This window comes from Eurosta solidaginis, chromosome 4 (assembly GCF_040869045.1).
Source record: "Eurosta solidaginis isolate ZX-2024a chromosome 4, ASM4086904v1, whole genome shotgun sequence".
NCBI classification, from domain to species: domain Eukaryota; kingdom Metazoa; phylum Arthropoda; class Insecta; order Diptera; family Tephritidae; genus Eurosta; species Eurosta solidaginis.
In genome coordinates, this window is record NC_090322.1 from 214161953 (window position 1) to 214183606 (window position 21654).

Sequence of the window (21654 nt, forward strand, 5' to 3'; positions counted from 1 at the left end):
TTATTTGTGTTCACACCTTTAGTAGGGTGGTGGTCGTTTGCATTTTTTGACATTTTAATCTGTTGCATTTTTTCCAACAATTGTATTTAAATAAACAAATCCGTCCATTAAATCAAGAAAATTACATAGTATTAAAAATGCGTAACTTCATCAAGCAGCAATCGCAAGATACGACAGATACCAGCATTGAAAAGGGAGATTATCCACGAGCTTCAAGTAAGTACGAAAGACAACCAAAACTGTGATGGCATCTGAGGGCCGCAACAGCCACTGCCCTAAATGCCCTAAATATTGAATCATGACTAAGTTAATAAACAATTGTGGTTCAATACGTTATTGAAATATCAGGAAAGTGTATTAATTAACTTGTATTTTATTTATTTAGATGGCGTTGTGCTTGGTGGTATCGTCACTTTTGTGGCATACTTCTTTCTCATGATGGCATTCTGCTCGCCATATTGGATTGAGTCCTACGAGGAGACACATAGTAGTTTCAAGAATATGGGCTTATGGGAATATTGTTTTAAGAATTTCGTCTATCCATACTATCAATTTCCACGTCAATTTAATGGCTGCCATAATGTATTTAGTCATGTAAGTACACAGATATTGCGAGTGCATTTATATCTGTATTAAGTACTTTTATTAAACTTTATTACTTTTTCAGGAATATTATGTTATAAGGGAGTATTTGCTGCCCGGCTGGTTGATGTCTGTGCAAGCTTTCGTTACTTTGGCTTTTCTCTTGACATTCATCTCACTTTCGTTGTTGGCGCTTGTGGTTATTCGTCTACCGCTGAAGGGTGTGCTGCAATATGAATGGTTGTTGATACGCATTTCCTACATTTGTACTGCAAGTTCCTGTAAGTGTGCACAAATATATTTAAAACTTAAACAGGAACCACTCCCTATTTATTTTTGAGGGTGTTTTATGTAGTAACATCATAACGTATTAACGCTTGATAACGCTATAAGTCCACTTTGTCCGTGAATATTATAGCTTCAGCAATTTTGATATTTGAATCGAATTGGCTTCAACTCAACAAACAGCGAAAGTTTGATTTTAATAAGAAGATAAGTAGTCTGCTACAACAATATCAACAGTGGCCTTGTTCTCCAATCTCTTATGACCCGAGAAACTATGTATAAACAGGACGAAGCACTGTTACAACAACAACAGCAGCATGGCGTTCTATCTTTCAAGTAGATAAATTCTTATATAAAAATTTATGAAATTTGCAATAGTTTTTTTTAACTTTCTAAAGTCGCATACTTTTGTAGCTTTCTATCGTTTCACCTTCTGGTGCTGGACCAGAGCATGCCTGGTAGACATAAGCTCGAAACTATTAAGTTAACGTCTTCATCCGAAGAATAAAGGAAACGCTCTATATGGCTCTTATAATATCTTTCACAACAATATTTCGCCAAATCTGTACTGATTTGAAAAAAAAAGTTCTGAAGAAGATTTTCCTCTCCTTTTTGTCCCGACTTTTGTTTAAAATTTACTTAACAATCTGTTGCTGTTGTTGTAGCAATAAAGATACTCCCCAAAGGTTTTGCGAAGAGCTATCTAGGTTGATGGCCTTTTGCCACATATATATCCGGTACGTTCTGGGAACATCTCGCCGCCACACCATAGTTCCAGAGGAACTTGGGATCGCCAGAGCATAGGCTGCTAAACAAACACTATTCGCAACGGGTAGGTGGGGTTGACAATTTGGTTGGAGAATCTTTAAATTGCCCTAGCAACTCCTTGAAGGGGTTGCGTAGCACAAATCAACTTCGGTATTATAGTCGCCTTTTACGACAAGCATACCTGCAGCGAGTATATTCTAAGTCCCCTAACACGCGAGGGTAAGCAATCTATGATCGTTTTGTTGAGTGTTATCTATGTTGACCAACTTTGAGGCAGTGGAAAGGCCAACCCAAGCAGGCTAAGAGACTTACAATATTCCCACCGTACCAAATACTTATCCTAAGAGGCGACAAAAATCCACAGAATCAAAAGTCAAAGGGGTAAAAATCGTTCTCGAAGCAGTCTGACTTACTACCAAGAGAAGCTGGTACCGCATTATATCTTCCAACTCCTGGTATCTACAACTAAATTTGTTCCGAAGATATAACTAACAAAGGCTTATATTAACGAATGCACTCGCCAATAAACATTGAAAGAAAAAGAAAATACATACAAAACATATGTCTTTGTCGATACTACAACAATAGCAGGCCTTGCTTATAACCTAACATTTGGTTCTTGATTTTGGTACATGGCTATAAACAACGACGAGCATCTAATCCCCCAGCGGGTCAGTGGGTTAGAATATACCCGCGGTATATATGCCTGTCGTAAGAGGCGACTAAAATACCAGATTCAAGGGGTTGTGTTGCGCAACTTTTCAGGTTGTCAGCGTAATATATAGCTTCTCCAAACCCAATTGTCAACCTCACCTATCCGTGGCGAATCCTGTTTCATTAATAGCTGAGGCTCTGGCGACCCCAAGCTCCTCATGGAACTAGGTGGGGAGGGAGGGAATGGCCTGAAGGTTTAATGTGGCCACATAAATCGTTCGCGAGATGGTCGGGCTAGTGTTACCGGAGCGTACCGGACCTGTATCCGGCAAAGGACCATTACATCGATAATACTCCCCAAAACCTTCGGGGAGAAACCTTATCGCTATAACAACAACAACAACGAGCATCTAATATCTATAATAAAAAAATTTAGATATATCTGTGGCAATCGGAGTATAAATGCAAATTTACTTAGAACAAAGTAGAGGAATAATAAAAACCTTGTGACTTATTAAATTTCACGTGTCCAATTTTCTATTAACATTTAACTAACTAACAAACTTAAGTAACTCCCACATATACATACATATCTTGTAAACTTGTTAGTTGACTTAATACAGCCTTGTAATCTTTGTTATTTGGACTAGGTTGTATACATCTTTTAATTGTTGGGATTAAATTGTATTTTACAGCATTATTCCTCTTCCTCGCCGTATGCATTTTTGGTGGTTGTGCCTATCGACGCGATTGGCTGATGTATCCCAAATTTAATGTACTCGGTTGGTCGTATGCTGTAGCTGTTGTCTCCTTCATCACGCTCGGTTTCGGCGCTTTAATGTTACATCGTGAAGCACGTAATGCTTATGAAATCCGGGGCGAACAAAAAAATTTGGTTATGCAAATGGAAATGCAAGAGCCTGGCTATCAGCCATCCAGACATCATCACAGCACATCACGTAGTCTACATGGTTACATATAAGAGATGAATAAATATGAGCAACATACATATTTATGTACATTTAATTGTAATGTATTATCATGTCTTTTACAAAGATTTTTTTTTTGTATTGACTAAAGTACTATTCGTATATATGTATGTATGTTTGCACGATATTTCATATTATTGTAAGAAATATTTTTCTAATTAAATAATTGTCGTTTAGTTTTAATCGCATGTTCACAAAATACTAAATTTAACTTGAATTTTTCTAACATAAGATTTTCTTAAATTTTGAGGAACCTCCTGAGTGCAGTCGGAAAACCGTCGGCAGCCAATTTTTAAAGAAATTTTTTTTATTGTAGTTATGTCGTTAACGACATTGTTCAACAATTATGTGCCTTAGATTTATAGCTGAATTCTTGTTTAATATGTAGGGAATCATGTTTGAGCAAAAAGTTGTATACATACAATATATACATACGTATGAATAATTTTATCTTTGTACCTCAAATGTCTACAAAATCACAAATTATATTGTCAGTAGTAATCATATCTTGGTATTGCTAATCCGACCAAAATTTTACACAGACAGGTTTATAATAAACCGTTTTTTATAAACAAAATCGAAATATAAATATTTGTGGTATATAGAGTAATGCAATGATGATGCACATTTTTTATATGTTCGAATTTTACAATAAATCTTTTTTACAATAAAGACATTCCACAAACACAAAAAATATGTATATTAGAAGTATATCTTTTTTAGCATAGATGTCTAAATATTTTTTTATATTTCTAAGCATTCGCATACAAAAACAGTCGTCTATGAATCAACGCCTTCATATATATGTTGTTCTTTTGTTATCATTCTCGTATCTCATTCACTTCTGATAATATTGAACGCTATATTTTGTTGTTGCTAAACTCATTTATTACTATTTATTGGTCGAAGTATGTGAATTTATTAGAAATTATTGTTTATTCAAAAGGTATTCCTCGTCGAGCGCATATCACTGTTTAGATCGGTACTTCCTTAATACTAAAAATACTAATTATAATTAAATAGCGGTATTTTAACAATGAAGACCATATGTTTCTTAAATCTTATGTGGCTTTTGATTATTTTTGAAAAAAGTAAGCAAGTATAAATAAATTACAAAAATTGTTTTTGTTCAATAGTCAACCATCTTCCGTCATGATACACAAACCTCGTGTTCCGATCCATATGGTTCACATTGTTGTTGCATTTGCAAGTTAAATCTCTATACGTAACTGGTTCAGGTACCATTGGAACAAGAGGAAAGTGGCTCATCTATATAAACAAAATGTTGCAAATATGAATTTTCGATTGGAAATGCAATTTTTTGCAAACAAAAAGCAATCGAAGTTCTTGTAATTTTGATAAGTAAAGTAGAATATCAGTGGAATGCATTTCAAGGAAGCATAGTGAAAACAAGTAAGGAAGTCTAAGTTCGAGTGAAACCGAACATTGCATACCCAGCCGTACACTTGAAATGCTGTTGTTGTTTGTTTTGTGTGCCTAAAAGTGTTACAAGGCTGCGCAATAAATACATATACATATGGTTCTATTCTAAACTAATTTTTCTTCGAGTTATGCCTCCCGAAACATTGAAAATTGCTTAGTCATGAAAGGGGCGGTGCCACGCCCATTTTTTAAATTTGAAGTTTTTCCTATTTATTGTTATAAATCCACTAGGGAAATGAAATACCATTGATATTAAGCTCTTTTTTGCAAAGATATACCTTATTTTATTCCTCCAGGACCCTTTTAAAAGTCTTTTATATAAAAGTGGGCGTGGTCCTTAACCGATTTCAAAGCATTCCTTATAGTAAAGACAACTTCTCTGCCGAATTTTGTTACGATAGGTTTGATTTATGATTAATGTTTGTGAAATTGATTTTATCACAAGTGGGCGGTGCCACACCCATTTTAAAAATTGTTTTCAAATTTTTATCAAGAGTCTCAATATCAGTCCACACACACATATTATCAGTTCAACATTATAGGTGTATTATTTACTAAATAATCAGGTTTTTTTGTGTTGTCCAAAATGATATATATATAAAAAGTGGGCGTGGTTATCATCCGCTTTCGCTCATTTTCAATACCAATCTATTCTGGGCCCAGATAAGCTCGTGTACCCAATTTGGTGAAGATATCTCAATATTTACTCAAGTTATCGTGTTAACGGACAGATGAACGGACGGACGGACATGGTTCAATCAATTTTTTTTTTCAATACTGATGATTTTGATATATGGAAGTCTATATCTATCTCGATTGCTTTATACCTGTACAACCAACTGTAATCCAATCAAAGTTATAATACCCTGCGTACAAGTACAGCTGGGTATAAAAAGCTTGCAAATATACAGAGTGAAGTGCACTGAACCGACTAACAAATATTTTTAAAGTTTTAATGAAAATACTTTGCCAATATTACTTCGTCATGTTCGCGTTCAACAGGGGTGATCACTTCTCAAAGTCCTCTAATGAAAGGACAATGGTGCTATATTGATTTCCATCCCGTTTAGCCGTTAAAGAAGTTGAGAGAATCGGTGGGCGGAGCGTGGTCGCCTCTCGGCAGTGTTTGACAAGCACTCCGAGTGTACTTCTGCCATGAAAAGCTCTCAGTGAAAACTTCTCTGCCTAGCAGATGCCGCTCGGAGTTGGCTTAAAACAAGTAGGTGCCGTCCCGCCAATTTGTAAGAAAAATTAAAAGGAACACGATGCATGCAAATTGGAAGAGAAGAGAAGCTCGGTCTAAAATCTCTTCGGAGGTTATCGCGCCTTTTTATACTCAGCTGAGCAGAGCTCACAGAGTATATTAATGTGTTCGCATAACGGTAATCCGTAACGGCATAAACTAATCGAGATAGATATAGACTTCTATATATCAAAATGATCTGGGCGAAAAAAGAAATTCATTTAGTCATGTCCGTCCGTCCGTCCGTAAACACAATAACTTGAGTAAATTTTGAGGTATCGTGATAAAATTTGGTATGTAGGTTCCTGGGCGCTCATCCCAGATCGCTATTTAAAATGAACGAAATCGGACTACAACCACGCCCACTTTTTCGCTATCGAAAATTTCAAAAAACAGAAAAAGTGCGATGATTCATTACCAAAGACGGTAGGTGCGTTGACCTTATGACGCAAAATAGGAAATGTGGACAATGGGCGTGGCACCGCCCACTTTTAAAAGAAGTTAATTCAAAAGTTTTGCAAGCTGTAATTTGGCAGTTCGTTGAAGATATCATGATGAAATTTGTCAGGAACGTTACTCCTATTACTATATGTGTGCTAAATAAAAATTAGCAAAATCGGATAACGAACACGACCACTTTTAAAAAAATTTTTTTTAAGTCAAATTTTAACAAAAAATTTAATATCTTTACAGTATATAAGTAAGTTATGTCAACATTCAACTCCAGTAATGATATGGTGGAACAAAATACAAAAATAAAAGAAAATTTCAAAATGGGCGTGGCTCCGCCCTTTTTCATTTAATTCGTCTAGAATACTTTTAATGCCATAAGTCGAACAAAAATTTACCAATCCTTGTGAAATTTGGTAGGGGCATAGATTCTATGACGGTAACTGTTTTCTGTTAAAATGGGCGAAATCGGTTAAAGCCACGCCCAGTTTTTATACATAGTCGACCGCCTGTCCTTTCGCCCGGCCGTTGACACGATAACTTGAGCAAAAATCGATATATCTTTACTAAACTTAGTTCACGTAATTATCTGAACTCACTTTATCTTGGTATAAAAAATGGCCGAAATCCCACTATGACCACGCCCACTTTTTCGACATCGAAAATTACAAAAAATGAAAAAATGCCATAATTCTATACCAAATATGAAAAAAGAGATGAAACATGGTAATTGGATTGGTTTATTGACGCAAAATATAACTTTAGAAAAAACTGTGTAAAACGGGTGTGAGTGACACCTACCATATTAAGTAGAAGAAAATGAAAAAGTTCTGCAGGACGAAATCAAAAGCCCTTGGAATCTTGGCAGGAATACTGTTCGTGGTATTACATATATAAATAAATTAGCGGTATCCGACAGATGATGTTCTGGGTCACCCTGGACCACATTTTGGTCGATATCTCGAAAACGCCTTCACATATACAACTAAGGCCCACTCCATTTTAAAATACTCATTAACACCTTTCATTTGATACCCATATCGTACAACACACATTCTAGAGTCACCCCTGGTCCACTTTTATGGCGATATCCCGAAATGGCGTCCACCTATAGAACTATGGCCCATTCCCTTTTAAAGTACTCTTTAATACCTTCCATTTGAAACCCATATCATACAAACATATTCGAGGGTTGCCCTAGGTTCATTCTTTTTGCTAAATAGTGATTTTCCCCTATTTTGTCTCCAAAGCTCTCAGCTGAGTATGTAATGTTCGGTTACACCCGAACTTAACCTTCCTGACTTGTTTATTTTATGTTCTTATAGCGATAAGGGCACTCCATGAAGGCATTGGGGAATGTTATCGAATGCCACCAGCGGGTTTGGGGGTTAGAATATACCCGCGCCAGATATGCCTATCGTAAGAGACGACTAAAATCCCAAATTGATGCAAGGGGTTGTGTAGCGCACCCCTTTCATGCCTTTAAATTAGGCTTAGTCAGTGATAGCACTTGTAGGAAGTGCGGGTTGGAGAAGGAAACGATCGAGCAGGTTTTTTGCTAGTGTCCTGCGCTTGCCAGGTAAATACTGCAGCTATTAGGAGTGATACAGCTGTCAGATCTACAAGCAGAAAGTGTCATAGCTCCTAGATTTGCCGATAGGACGGAGCTATTGTATAACATAGGTCCAGGTTTTTGATTGGGTTTTACAGCTTGGTCGTTAAATAAACTTCTGGTAACACTGTCAACTTATTCAGTCTATGTGAGGTCCTCATGAACCGGCTAGTTCACCCTAACCTAACCTACCAAACTTTCCTACGACTCGGGTAGGAGCGCCTCCATTCACCGCGCTTAAATTCCGGTGCCCTACGATAGGCTAATTGGAATGCCAGCGATGTTGTTGTTGCTGTAGCAGTGTTACACTGAAATGACAGTCCTTGGTCGGGAAAAATTCCGAGTCGCTTCGTTACATAGAACCGACTGCCGTGGGAAGCGGGAATGCGTGGGATCATGGTATGTGCTAAAGTTGCCATTGTACGATTTTCGCTACTTAGTAACGCATAAATATCTGGGCCCTATCCGATTAAGGATTAAAGCCCTCCCGAAGTAAGATAGTAAGGAGCAGCTAGATGCTCCGAGGATGACAATATTTGACGCGATTCGCTAAAAATTGAATGGGGCTGAATTCGGTCGTGTTAGTTATTCCGTCAATTGAATCGGGGGCTTTTTTATTAAGTTAGGGCAGCACACAATCATTACACCACAGCACTTACCACGAAAAGTATATATGTAAATTAGTTGATAGGAACATGATTTCTGGTTCATGTAAATGCGGCTAGTGCGTTGTCAGGGCAAATAACATGACACTTCCGAAGGCCGAGTTTGGTTGCAATTGAAAATTGTCTAATGCTTAATTTTGTTTGATAAAGTTAAGTGCTAACTGTAAAAAGCGCGATAAAAATTTAAGGTGATGATGTCGAGGTGGCTCTTAGTAAGGCGTGTAATTGCAGCACCTATATAAAATAGATACATATATACATTTGTATGTATATGAGTATATGTAAATGTAGGTACCCTGCAGTCAAGCGAACTAATTGCAAACTACTTTGCATCTAGAATGAAGGTTAACATCAACTAGTCAGTCTTCATTCCTACAACACTCAAGCAATCGAGTCGTCTGCTCAAGTTCAAAATTTTACCACAAATGCTGTCTCTCATCAAACCAAGACAACCACGTCGTATGACATCTCTTCTCTTCAGTGTTAAATAGCGATAGGGAAGACTATTCTGATCTCTCCACTTTTTTGACCTCGCGAAACCTGACATTACCACCAACTAAATCAGCGGCGACCTTATTTACAACATGAACGTCCCAAATGTCGACCATTTCGAACATCCACGTCAATGGCACTACGCTACCGACTGTCTTACACCCCAAAAAGTTGGGTGTGACATTTGATCAGGATCTACATTTTGGTGAGCATGCAGCCGCAATTGTACCGTAATAAAATCCTCAAATCTCTTGCTGGCAGTACTTGGGGAAATGATAAAGAAACGCTCATTATCACTTACAAAGCAATTTACCAGCCGATTGCATGCTACGCGTCCCCGATATGGTCGCCAAGCCAAAAGTCTACTCACTGGAAGGAGCTACAAGCCTGCCAAAATACTGCCCTCAGAACCGCCACGGGTTGTCTTCTTATGTCCCCAGAACACCATCTATATAATGAGGCGAGAATACTCTCCAATACGGAGAGAAATGAAATGCTAACCAAACAGTTCCTGTTGAATATCCAGAAACCTGGGCATCCCAACGGACATCTTATTGATGAGGCAACACCGCCCAGGGGCTTAAGGAGTCATCTCCGTAAGCGTTATGAGGAAATGCGGCACCTGAGAACACAGCTGTATGAAGCCAACACAACACAAGCTGGTCCTCAACTTCGATCTTGATACAGTAACAGGTTAAACTCTTACCTATCCAGCATCAACCCCGACATACAAAACATATGTCCTGCTTGTAACGTGTCCCCACATGACACCAACCATCTCTTCAACTGTATTGTGCAACCAACGCCTCTAACACCCCTCTCATTATGGTCCACCCCTGTTGGAAACAGCAAGTTTCCTTGGATTCCCGTTAGAGGATAATGGTGACAATTTGTGATCGGTCACACGTATTGGATGGGGCGAAACACTGCTACAACAACAACAACAACTATTCTGATACCCAAATCCTTGACAAAGGGAAATGCGCTCAGCTACCCGATTATGAAGAAATCTTATCCTGCCTTCAAATTAATAAAGGGACGGAAACATCGGGTTATCGGATTTTTTCGAACGAGGATTCTAAAAGCAGATTCTAGAAGCTGATAAACGCATGCATCAATTCTTATGCAAAACACGGTCCGAAAAGTGCATGCCCTCAGATTGAAATGTACTCTACCCAATTGCCAATTACGACAAAATCAGCCTGCTTGATATCGTAAGGATTTCCAACCGGGCTTTTAAGCAACACGACTATCTACCATGCGATTATTTAACCTGATGTCCTCCATAATGTGGCTATTTAGTTTTACAAATAGAACCTTTAGTTCTGGGAAGATTGGTTGGCAGCTGAACCGGGAACATACCAACCGGTCCTCTTGCCAGATTTTGGCTGGCACCAGGCTAATTCTGGTAGACAGCCCATTAGTGCCCGCGAGGGAATCGGTCCTCCCCCAGCGGGTTAGGGGGTCAGAATATACCCGTGGTAGGTATGACTTTCGTAAGAGGCAACTAAAATACCAGATTCAAGGGGCTGTGTAGCGCAACCCTTTCAGGTTGCCAGCGCAATATATAGCTTCTCAAACTCAATTGTCAACCTATCCGTGGCGAATCCTGTTTCATCAACAGACGAGGCTCTGGCGACCCCAAGCTTCTCATGGAACTAGGGGGTGGGAAGGGAGGTATGGCTTGAAAGTTTAATGTGGCCATATAAATCGTTCCCGAGTTGGCTGGGATAGAACCTTATTGGTGCTGTTTTTTCGGAGCGTACCGGACCTGTATCCGCCAACGGACCGTCACATCGATAACACTCCCCAAAGTCTTCGGGGAGGAACCTTTTCGCTACAACAACAACAACAACAACAGGGAATCGGCCCAGTTATCGGCGGGAGCAGATGAAGATTCAATTGTAATTGTATTAAATTACGTGCGATGGCAGCGTGCGACGCCCACCACACCTAAGGTCCTGGGTTTTAGGCCCAGTAAATGCAACATCAAAATCTTAAGAAAAAAGATTTTTCAATTGCATAGAAAAAGTTGCCCAACCGGTGTCGCCCCTCAGCAGTTGTTTGGAAAACACTTCGAGTGTATTTGTGTCATAAAATGGTTCTCAGTGAAAATTCAGCCGCCTTGCAGCTGCCATTTGGAGTAGGTCACTTCCCACCAACTCAAGGCCTGAAAAAAGCACGACGCAAATTGGAAGAGAAGCCCGGCCTAAATACTTTGTTTTTTTGCGATGTACATACGAAGATTTTAGCAAACACATATCGATCTATCTGTATAGAAAGGTCGTAACTTAATTGTTTAGCGCTCTTTTGATATACGACTTTATAATTAACTTCGCTGAGATACGTCCTCTTTAACAAAACTTTTAAGTTACGACCTTTCTATTAGGATAGGTCAATATACATTTTTTTCGTTATTGAAAGTTTTCTTTTCATTTCTGTTTCATTGAACTTTCATCAATTGTTGATTGTTCTCTACATTAGCTCGAGGAGAGTATGAGATACATTTTGAGTCACGAATCGTAAATGGTACGAGGGCCCCAGTTTCTCGGACGAAATATCAAGTATCCATAAGACTGAGGAAATATGAAGATCGCCTATTTGGAAGTGGCCATATCTGCGGTGGTTCGCTTATTGGTCACAATAAAGTGTTAACAGCTGCACACTGTCTTTTTAAGTGAGTACTAAATCTTTGTAAAACTTATACTCAGCTCTGAATAATCTAGGCGCGAATGCTAAATTCTTCATATCTCACGAGACCGTTGTATTACAGAGTTTTTTGAACGCAAACCCTACTAAGGGGTGGGTTTCGGTTGCAGACAACTCTATCTTGGCACATCTCAAAGAATTTTCTTCAACCGAACTCTGAGATAAGGAAATCTTCCACTCACTAGTCGCTATTTAAGCAATATTTCTTTCTATACCGACACACATATGACATTTTATACTCTTTGTAACTATTATATCTTCAGCATGGACAAAAGACGATATCGCAGACCTCATGAATTTCTTGTGGTCATGGGTACACAGAATCGATATGTACGTGTTAATGGCACAATTGTATCGGAAGTGCGTGCCATTGCTTATATGAACACCTTCAGCTCGGACACGATGCGGGATGATGTTGGCTTAATATTCCTTAAAACTGGCATAGCAGTAAACAAAACTCATTTGTCGATAGAGCCCATTATGCTGAGTAATTCCTCAACACCGGCGAAAACACAATGTCAGGTGTCGGGATGGGGTAAAACAAAGCAGGTAAGATACTAGATGATGGGAATGTATAAAAATAAAGTAAGGCCGGCCTTTTCTTCCAAACGCGGAACGGGACCTACATGCTCTATGCCGCCTCCGAAAGGCATTTGTAAAGCAGATGAACTCTCGCTGAGAAATTTTTAAAATATAAATAAATGTAAGGCGCGATAACCTCAGAAGAGATTTTAGGCCGAGCATCTCTTCCAATTTGCGTCTTGCTCCTTTTAATTTTTCGGAGAAATTGAGGAAGCCCGAGAAGCTTTTAATGGTAGAAAAGGCACTCGGAATGTTTGCCAAACCATTGCCGAGGGGCGCCACCGATAAGAAAAACCGTTTCTAAAGTTTTTTGATGTTGATTTTCCCGAGCCTTTAACCTAAGACCTTAGATGTGGTAGAGGTTAGCTTGCGTGGCAGCTGTCCAATTAAGGAACAGTTCAGTTGAAAAATTGTATGTTCATCCGTTTTCTTATCGCATACTCTAACGAAATCTTAAAAATTTCCTTCAGGGAGTCGAATACTTCCCGACCGAGATATTACGCATTACCCTCGCGAAGGCTGTACAGCTTACCCTAAAGTGACTGAGAGATTCCACCTCGTCGTCCTCAATACAGAAAGCACAGAGCTGTCAAGTATATTTAGATGCGCAGCATGGACTCCTAAATGGGTCGTGCCCTATTAACACCCCAATAACCATAAATGGATGAGCTTTTGTGAACCCAACAATGGGCCAGAAAAACCACATGGTAAGAGAAGGTGCCAGCCCAGCGTTTATTAAACTGTTTCAACTCCCACTTGTCCAGAAATAGAGAGCTAGTGAACAGCGGAATCCCAAAGTCTTCCCCGGCATCCCATCTACCGCATCCTCTGACGGTGCAATGATCGGACAGCCTAAATTTTCGGCTTGCACCGAGCTTATGGCAGAGTGCTTCATCCCCAATGGACCCGTTCAACCTAGATCCATGCGTGAACAGGTTCGCAAGACTCTCGTCTCATACTAATTCCCCACTCCATCCATCCCTTTGAAGGAATATAATTGTTGAATATAGCAACAGAAGCGGCAGCCATAGTCTGCTGTCAGGGAGGAAGTTGAAGTCGGTCAGAATCCTGGAGTGCTTGTAATTCAAAAGCTTATATTCCGCGTCACTGCGCGGTATTACCGCCCGAGCTGCGGCAATTTTGAAAGAGAATGTCAGCCGGTTATAGATTCAGAATCGCGGCTTGTAGCAGTGTTGGTGTTGTACGAAAAGCCTCGCTTATTCCAAACAGCGTCAATAGTTCCACTGCCTCCATCCTTTTGACTATGGAAAGGTGTCTATTACTCTCTACCAGACCAGAATGCCATAGCAGAGGATCGGGTTCAACACCATATCCTTCAGCCAATGTATCACTCTCAGATTTTCCCCTCAGCGTTTTCCAATTGCTCCTACACAGCCTTCCTAACCCTGTACTCCGTAGTAAACTTGTATGACAGCTTGCTTTAAATATTCCCAAGGTACTTAACTCTGCCAGACAGCACGAGCGGTACTCTCCCCGAAAAAGGGTGATCTGAATTCGGGAATATTGCACCTCAGCTAATACTTTCAAATCTTATAAGAGAAATGTTCACAGTTAGTTTTCATTATAGAGCGGATAGGATACCTCTTTAGATGCGTATCCTAATTTGCGTTGATTTTTGTTCTTGGTAGAAAATGCTTAGCGAAATCCACCTGTGTCGAATCCAAACCTATTCGTAAGAGCGTTTCGATAATGATCTGAGGGTGGAGGTTACTAAACTGGAGGTTCTCAACTGCATGAAGGGACAAAATATTTCTTATGTACCATTCAATAAGTCCTCCTAGACTTTTGCGGAAAAGGAGAAGTAAATCCGTGGAAGTGATTAAGGCTGCAATCGTGTAAATCCATAAATTCAAGAGGAATAATTCGTTTAATATTCATCTTAATGCCGTGATGTCAGCAACGTGTATCACGAGCTGCGCTAGCAGAAGAGCTTGGTTATAAACACTCTGCATTACTTTTCACTTGAGTCGCAGCTTGACTCACATATTTACTGAGCATGTATGCTATCTTCGAAATAAGTTTAAAGTTTTCCTACTCAACAATTCGCATTAGGGCTTTCTATTGAAAGCCATATTGTAGAAACAGATTTAGGGCCTATATTTATCTAAACTTTTCACGGTAAAAATCTGAAATCAGTTGAGATATCTAGGTGAAAGGCGCTACCTGCAGAACTTATTAGCGATCTTTAATTGGTACCTATATTGTTAAAACATATTTTTCACTTTCAGAATGGCACCCTCTCTACATATTTACTGATAGCTAACGTGAGCATTGTAGGAGAGAATATTTGCCAAATCTCCTATCGCAATAGTCTATATCACGGTATGATATGTGCTGGTGATTTGCTAGGTGGTACCGATTCCTGTCAAGGTGATTCAGGAGGTCCGCTCGTTTGTAACAACGAACTTGTAGGCATTGTATCCTGGGGCACTGGTTGTGCTCTACCTGGCTTTCCTGGTGTTTACACAAATGTGAGTTACTATCGCAATTGGATTGAGAGTCGAAACACAGCGACGATGGCAACGTTAAATACCGGTCTTTCCATAATAATTACAACAACAGTAACGATCTTACTTTTTCTCAAATAAATCAACATATAAATGATCTTACATATACACCTACATACATACTCCAGTTTTTAATATTTATGTATATTTATTATTGGTAAGACTTTGTTTTAATACAATAACTATAAATATATTTTTTAAAATCTTTATAAATACAATATTCTTGTATATCTCTTAACGGTACATTTGAGCGAACTTTACATTGTATTGAACATATTGATTTTAGAGTTCTGTATTTTTAGGGTTTAATTGTATTAACATTGGCACCTCTTTTAGTTATATATACAAATGTAGATGTATATAAGTATTAGACTGGGTCGATTTCTTAATCGATATCGCGCCATCGATTCCACTACGCATACCCAAAAAATAATAATTTTCGAGCCTGCGAAATTTCATTTTTTTGACTTTTTTCGACTTTGATTTTTAAGGTTTTTTTCATGACCTACTAAAAAAAATTTCATATGATTGTAAAATATTTTTTTTTTTTTCAAAAAACTGTAATCGCCAACATTTTTAGCGAACATTTTCGGGTCGGACAGGGTATACATAATATGAAATTTTTTTTAGTAGGTCATGAAAAAAACCTTAAAAATCAAAGTCGAAAAAAAGTAAAAAAAAAACAAGCAAGCTCGAAAATAATTTTTTGGGTATGTGTAGTGGAACTTTTTTTATGAGCCCAAATCCTATAGAAAAATCGATGGCGCGATATCGGTTAACTTTCGTCCATACAAATCGACCCACCCTAATAAGTATATTTGTTTTTTTTTTTTTATTTGCACAGCTAAATACATACATACACAATTATTTAAAATTATTGTATCAAACAGCAATTAGTTATTTTTGAATAATACTTAAGAGTATTAAGCTAAAAGCACATGTAATAAAATCCCTTGCCCACAGCTAGGTATAAATTTTATTTTAGGAATCAAATTACCTTTAATTACATATATACGAGTGGTTGGAAAGGGTTGGAAAAAAAGTTATTGATAAGCTTACTCTGCAGCAAAGGAGTTGATTACATTTTCTATTTTATTTAAACAAAATAGCGTAAGAAATTATATTCTTTGTAGCTCGTTTACAATAGCGGTATTCACACTTGTGGTGGAATTCACTAACTTCATAAACTTTTTAACTATAAGGCCGGATATATGTACATTAGGGTGGCCACAAGAAATCAATTTTAGATTTTCCGCTGGAGCACCCCGATTATTGTTATACCTTTCGGAGCACCCTCCTAAAATATGCCAATAGATCAGAAAATTATTATTGCAAAGTTTCAGGCCAAGCCGATAATGTTAACACGTGCCTCATTGAGGTCAAAGTTAAGAAAAACAGCGATTTTTCAGAAAAAATTTTTTGTGTTTCGTCAGTAAAAGTGAAACCATTTATGCCAGAAACTTGACTCGTGCACCATTCGATAGGTAATTTTATTTGTATTGATTTTAATCTTAATAATATTTTTATAAAACGGTTATTTTTAGCAGTATTTAGTATTTATCAGATAAGGTCATATTGCATATCCCTAATTTTGAATTTCCATGCAAACGTCTATGGACATTACAATATTCAATAGTATACGAGTCAAGTTCCTGGCATAAATGGTTTCACTTTTCCTGACGAAACACAAAACATTGTTCTGAAATATCGCTGTTTTTCCTAACTTTGGATTGGCCTGAAACTTTGCAATGTAAATGCGACAATGATGGTTTGAGGCAATTAAATCCACATAGAAGTATGGTTCAATTTGTAAGCCAGATAATTTCTTAAGCTAACATCTAGTGAGTTTTCTAGCTCCGTATCACGCTCAATTCTCACGGGAATGCTCTGGATCATTGGCAGACTTGAAAAGCAGAGGTCGTGATATTTTTGGGGAATTCCATCTCATTTCGACCAATTTTGAACCCGACCCCTTTAGAGTTGGCTGAAAGTTTTTCTTCTTTTTGTAGCTTACGAAAGACGTTTTTCAGAATTTTTTCAATTTTTTCATCCAACTCAAAAAAAGTTAAGAATTTTTAAAAAACACCGTTTTTGTTTTCAAAATGCTATAACTTTTTCAAAAATTGACCGCTTGGGATCTTTTTTTTTAATTTGTTTTTAAATGTACTTTTCAGAAAAAATACAAAAAAATTTTTAAAGTTTTTTTTTTGTAATTTTTCAGTTTTTCGAGATTTTTCGAATTTCGCCATTTTTTTTCTCATAAAAAACTTCAATCAATTCTGCAATCATCCCCACTAATCCCGGAGTGGGCCGATTTTTTTTTTTTTTTTATTTAATTGAAATAAAAAAAACTTTAAAAATTTTTTTGTATTTTTTCCGAAAAGTACTTTTAAAAACAAATTTAAAAAAAAAAAAGATCCCAAACGGTCAATTTTTGAAAAAGTTATAGCATTTTGAAAACAAAAACGGTGTCCAACTCAAAATAAGTTATGAATTTAAAAAAAAACGGTGGTTTCTTCAAAATGCTATAACTTTTTCAAAAAATGACCGTATGGGATCTTTTTTTTTGATTTGTTTTTAAATGTACCCTTCGGAAAAAATACAAGAAAATTTTTAAAGTTTTTTTTTTTCAATTAAATAAAAAAAAAAAAATCGGACCACTCCGGGATTAGTGGGGATTAGTGCAGAATTGGTTGAAGTTTTTTATGACAAAAAAAATGGCGAAATTCGAAAAATCTCGAAAAACTGAAAAATTACAAAAAAAACTTTAAACATTTTTTTGTATTTTTTCCGAAAAGTACATTTAAAAACAAATTAAAAAAAAAGATCCCAAACGGTCAATTTTGGAAAAAGTTATAGCATTTTGAAAACAAAAACGGTGTTTTTTTTAATTCATAACTTTTTTTTAGTTGGATGAAAAAATTTGAAAAAATTCTGAAAAACGTCTTTCGTAAGCTAGAAAAAGAAGAAAAACTTTCAGCCAACTCTAAAGGGGTCGGGTTCAAAATTGGTCGAAATGGGATGGAGCACCCCTTTTGTACACATGAGTTGTGATAGGCAAGTGTCGCATACGGCTAAAGGCCAAGCGCTGATATCTCAACTCGTCGTTTATAAAACCCACATTTCTATCACTCAACTGACGGGAACATGTTCGCAACGTATCAATAAAACTTGTGTTCGCTGAAACCGCCCACTGTCTCGCATTTTTTCTGCAGGGATGTGATTTTATAGGAGAACTAAATTTTTTTAAATTGTAGTTCTAAAATTTTATAAAAACAAAGGGCATAAATAAAACTACCAACCAAGGCCCACTGGCAGAACCGCAGATTATTTTCTTAGCATAGAGTTAATTTAAACAAGTAAAGGTGTCTAAGTTCGGGTGTAACCGAACATTATATACTCAGCGTGAGCTTCAATTGTACATTTTATTTCAGTTAAATTACTTTTCTACATAACACGTGGCACCGCCCGTTTAAAAAAAATGTCTCCCCATTTCCTCTTACAATAAAACTTGATAAGTGAAATATCATTGATTCAAAACTATTTTTTGCTAAGTTATAGCTTATTATTCTAGTCTACGACCCTTTTAAACTTGTTTTATATCTAAGTTGCCCTGGTCTTTAATCGACCCCGTCCATCTTTACAAGAAATATTTTCTACTATAGGGAAAATTTGTGTACCCAATTTTATTACGATCCGTTAAATTTTCTTCGAGTTATAGCTCCTGAAACATAGAAAATTGCTTAGCCATAAAAGGGGCGGTGCCACACCCATTTTTTTAATTTGAAGTTTTTTCTATTTTTGTTATAAATCCACTTGGGAAATGAAATACCATTGATATAAAGATCTTTCTTGCATAGTTATAGCTTAGTTAATCGTCCACGACCCTTTCAAAACTCTTTTATATAAAAGTGGGCGTGGTCCTTAACCCATTTCGTTAATTTTTCTTCAAAGCATTCCTTATAGTAAAGGCAACGTCTCTGCCGAATTTTGTTACGATAGGTTCAACGATTTTTGATTTATGATTCATAATATTTGTAAAATTGATTTTATTACAAGTGGGCGGTGCCACGCCCATTTAAAACAATTTTTTTTTTTATCAAGAGTCTCAATATCAGTCCACACGTCAAATTTCAACATTCTAGGTGTATTATTTACTAAATAATCAGGTTTTCTGTTATATGTATGAAAAGTGGGTGCTTATCATCCGATTTCGTTCATTTTCAATACCATTCTGGGTCCAGATAAGTTCGTGTACCAAATTTGATGAAGATATCTCAATATTTACTCAAGTTATCGTATTAACGGAGAGACGGACGGACATGGCTCAATCAAATTTTTTTTGGACACTGATGATTTTGATATATGAAAGTCTATATCTATCTCGATTCATTTATACCTGTACAACCAACCGTTATTCAATCAAAGTTAATATACTCTGTGTGCACAGCACGCTAAGTATAAAAATTTTTCAAATATATATGATCATGTCAGATGAACTCAGAGTTAAAAATTTGACTTTCTGTTCTGCAAGTGGGCCTACTGTGTTAACGAGCAGGGTTTGAACACTGCTAAATGATTTCTTTTTAAGGTTCTTCGTAAGATTGTTTTGAATTAAATTTTTTAGTTTTTCATGTTAAAAAAAATAAATTTGCAAAAATATTTAACTAAATCATAGCGAAACCGAAGCCAAACGTTCGGTCGGACTCTACATCTGTCTATAATAATTCAGGTACTTGAGCGAGAAAAAAATATAAGTTTTCACTTTTTTTTTAGGGATTGGAAAATGTAATTCAATCCCTTGATTTGCAGCCAAATATTTAATTGATTTATCCAATCACCGAGAAATTTTTTATATGAATTATTGAGTTTATCCAGCTCTCTCCTTTCCTCACTCTTTATCTAGCACTTGCAATTCTTTTGTGTTTGTTGCTCGTCAGTCATTTCTATATCGGTATGACCCAGTCGCACCATACCTCCACCACCAGGAAATCCTATATTTGGCATACAACGTGTTTGTGTCATCAGCCGTGAGAGTTCAGAATTCGTTGCTACATTTTCCATTCGTAACATTACACGTTCCAGCAATAGTTCCACAGCTTGTCTTATATTGCAGCCGGTACTAGCACTTGTCTCGATATAAGGTAGAGCATATCGATCAGCCAATGCACGTACTTGTTCATGACTTACAGCTCGCATGGCTTCCATATCACATTTATTACCACACAAAACCACATCCGGATCCTCAGAGTAGGCATGCATGCGCAGTTGTTCTAGCCAATTGGTTATTTCAAGAAAGGATTTCTCGTTGGTTAAATCGAAGATGAGCAGAAAGCCCATAGCATCACGATAGAAGGCAGTTGTTAATGAACGAAAACGCTCCTGACCGGCAGTGTCCCATAGTTGAAGATGGATGCGATGATTACGACCGCGAAATGTGTAGATCTATGTGGTTGGATAGAATTAAAGAGTAAAAAATACAGAATTTATGAGGATGGAAGCAAACGATTTTCTATATAATTTAATGAAATGATATCAGAAACAACACTATCCTTCTAGGATAAAAATTCCTGTTATTCCATGATGCTAATTACGACCCGAGCCTCTGTAATGCATAGCGCACATAGACATAGTTGAGCGAATAAAAGTGTATTAAAGTGCTTTTGGCCAGAATGTATTTCCAACCGGCGGTGTTTTAACTGGCATGGAAAGTGGAGAACCAACGAGCTCGTATTGAAATTGAGAAGCTGCTCAAAACATGCCACAGAATGTAAACACTAGCGGGCAAGTATAGAATTGTAATGAATGAACTCGGTCTGCCGAATGAGATAATAGATCAGGACAACGTGAGGCGCATTATGCAAATTTTGTTTCCTATCCAATCACTCAAAAAGAGTGATCGCTGCCCAAAAGCACCTCAAAATGGAAGCATTTATTGAAGTAAATCTCAAAACAGTCAAATTTAGCATACAATTTAGGAAAACCCCTGGGCCTGATGAACTACCCAGAGCGTTTATTGCACATCTACAAAAAATGCCTCGAAGCAAGGTTCTTCCCTACCGGGAGGAAGAAAGCACGGGTATTTCTAATTTCGAAATGGGACTCTAATTCTCGCTCGCGTTTCCACCCATTGTACATGCTGAACATTTCAGAAGAAAATATCAGCACTCTTCTGCAGCACGGCGGCCATGGTGGACGTCGGAAATGATTTTAAAAGTATATCTATCGCACGAAACGACGTATCGCCAAGGTTTGTTGAAGATTATTTGCGAAGCAGCCTAGAGTTTAATGCTAGGTGCCGATCTCTGGTATGCTACTTACGAAAGTTTTCTTCGTCTTGGGATACCAGAAAGCATCTCCCTTGTCACTATCGCAGAAGCTGTTGTTGTTATCATGATAGTATGAAACTTCACGATGAGGCAAATCCCAACTATCTCTTATATGAAGGCTGGGTACCAGCAAATAGAAACACGGTTGTACCGAGTCAAACTAATACCGACGTATCTGCTCACTAAAGAAATAAAAGAAGTTTACGAAATCGACGCAGAAGTCTTGCAGCCTGGCTTTAAAGTTTCCTTTTCATTTCATGAAACCAAGGTTAAACTGGCAGTTCCGTGGGGACCTCACATGTACTGAATGTTTCAATACTGTT

General features: G+C 37.5%; 3 protein-coding genes across 4 annotated transcripts in view; 2 read left to right on the top strand and 1 right to left on the bottom strand.

The window, feature by feature from the left end:
* On the top strand, positions 1–3912 carry pck (Claudin superfamily protein pickel). Its single transcript, XM_067784732.1, has 4 exons — positions 1–216; positions 386–594; positions 668–863; positions 2985–3912. The coding sequence occupies exons 1-4, from the start codon at positions 138–140 to the stop codon at positions 3269–3271; spliced, it is 771 nt and encodes a 256-aa protein (XP_067640833.1). The 5' UTR covers positions 1–137; the 3' UTR covers positions 3272–3912.
* Positions 3913–4111: 199 nt separating this feature from the next.
* On the top strand, positions 4112–15116 carry LOC137250955 (trypsin II-P29). Its single transcript, XM_067784731.1, has 4 exons — positions 4112–4369; positions 11668–11860; positions 12156–12441; positions 14724–15116. Exons 1-4 carry the CDS (start codon positions 4315–4317, stop codon positions 15081–15083), a joined length of 894 nt encoding a protein of 297 aa, XP_067640832.1. The 5' UTR covers positions 4112–4314; the 3' UTR covers positions 15084–15116.
* Positions 15097–21654, bottom strand: part of Rab27 (RAS oncogene family member Rab27) — a 60326-nt gene continuing 53768 nt past the window's right edge. For both annotated transcript variants that reach the window (XM_067784733.1, XM_067784735.1), the window contains exon 3: positions 15097–20447. In XM_067784733.1, coding sequence (XP_067640834.1) covers positions 19905–20447 — 543 coding nt within the window. In that variant the 3' untranslated portion in view covers positions 15097–19904. The remainder of the gene's footprint in view (positions 20448–21654) is intronic.

Excerpts from the sequence above, each read along its gene's own strand:
- pck (XM_067784732.1), top strand. The coding sequence starts at position 138 with ATGCGTAACTTCATCAAGCAGCAATCGCAAGATACGACAGATACCAGC. Across the intron at positions 217-385 it reads AGATTATCCACGAGCTTCAA|ATGGCGTTGTGCTTGGTGGT; the intron begins GTAAGTACGAAA and ends TTATTTATTTAG. Across the intron at positions 864-2,984 it reads CATTTGTACTGCAAGTTCCT|CATTATTCCTCTTCCTCGCC; the intron begins GTAAGTGTGCAC and ends TGTATTTTACAG.
- LOC137250955 (XM_067784731.1), top strand. The coding sequence starts at position 4,315 with ATGAAGACCATATGTTTCTTAAATCTTATGTGGCTTTTGATTATTTTT. Across the intron at positions 11,861-12,155 it reads GCTGCACACTGTCTTTTTAA|CATGGACAAAAGACGATATC; the intron begins GTGAGTACTAAA and ends TTATATCTTCAG. Across the intron at positions 12,442-14,723 it reads GATGGGGTAAAACAAAGCAG|AATGGCACCCTCTCTACATA; the intron begins GTAAGATACTAG and ends TTTCACTTTCAG.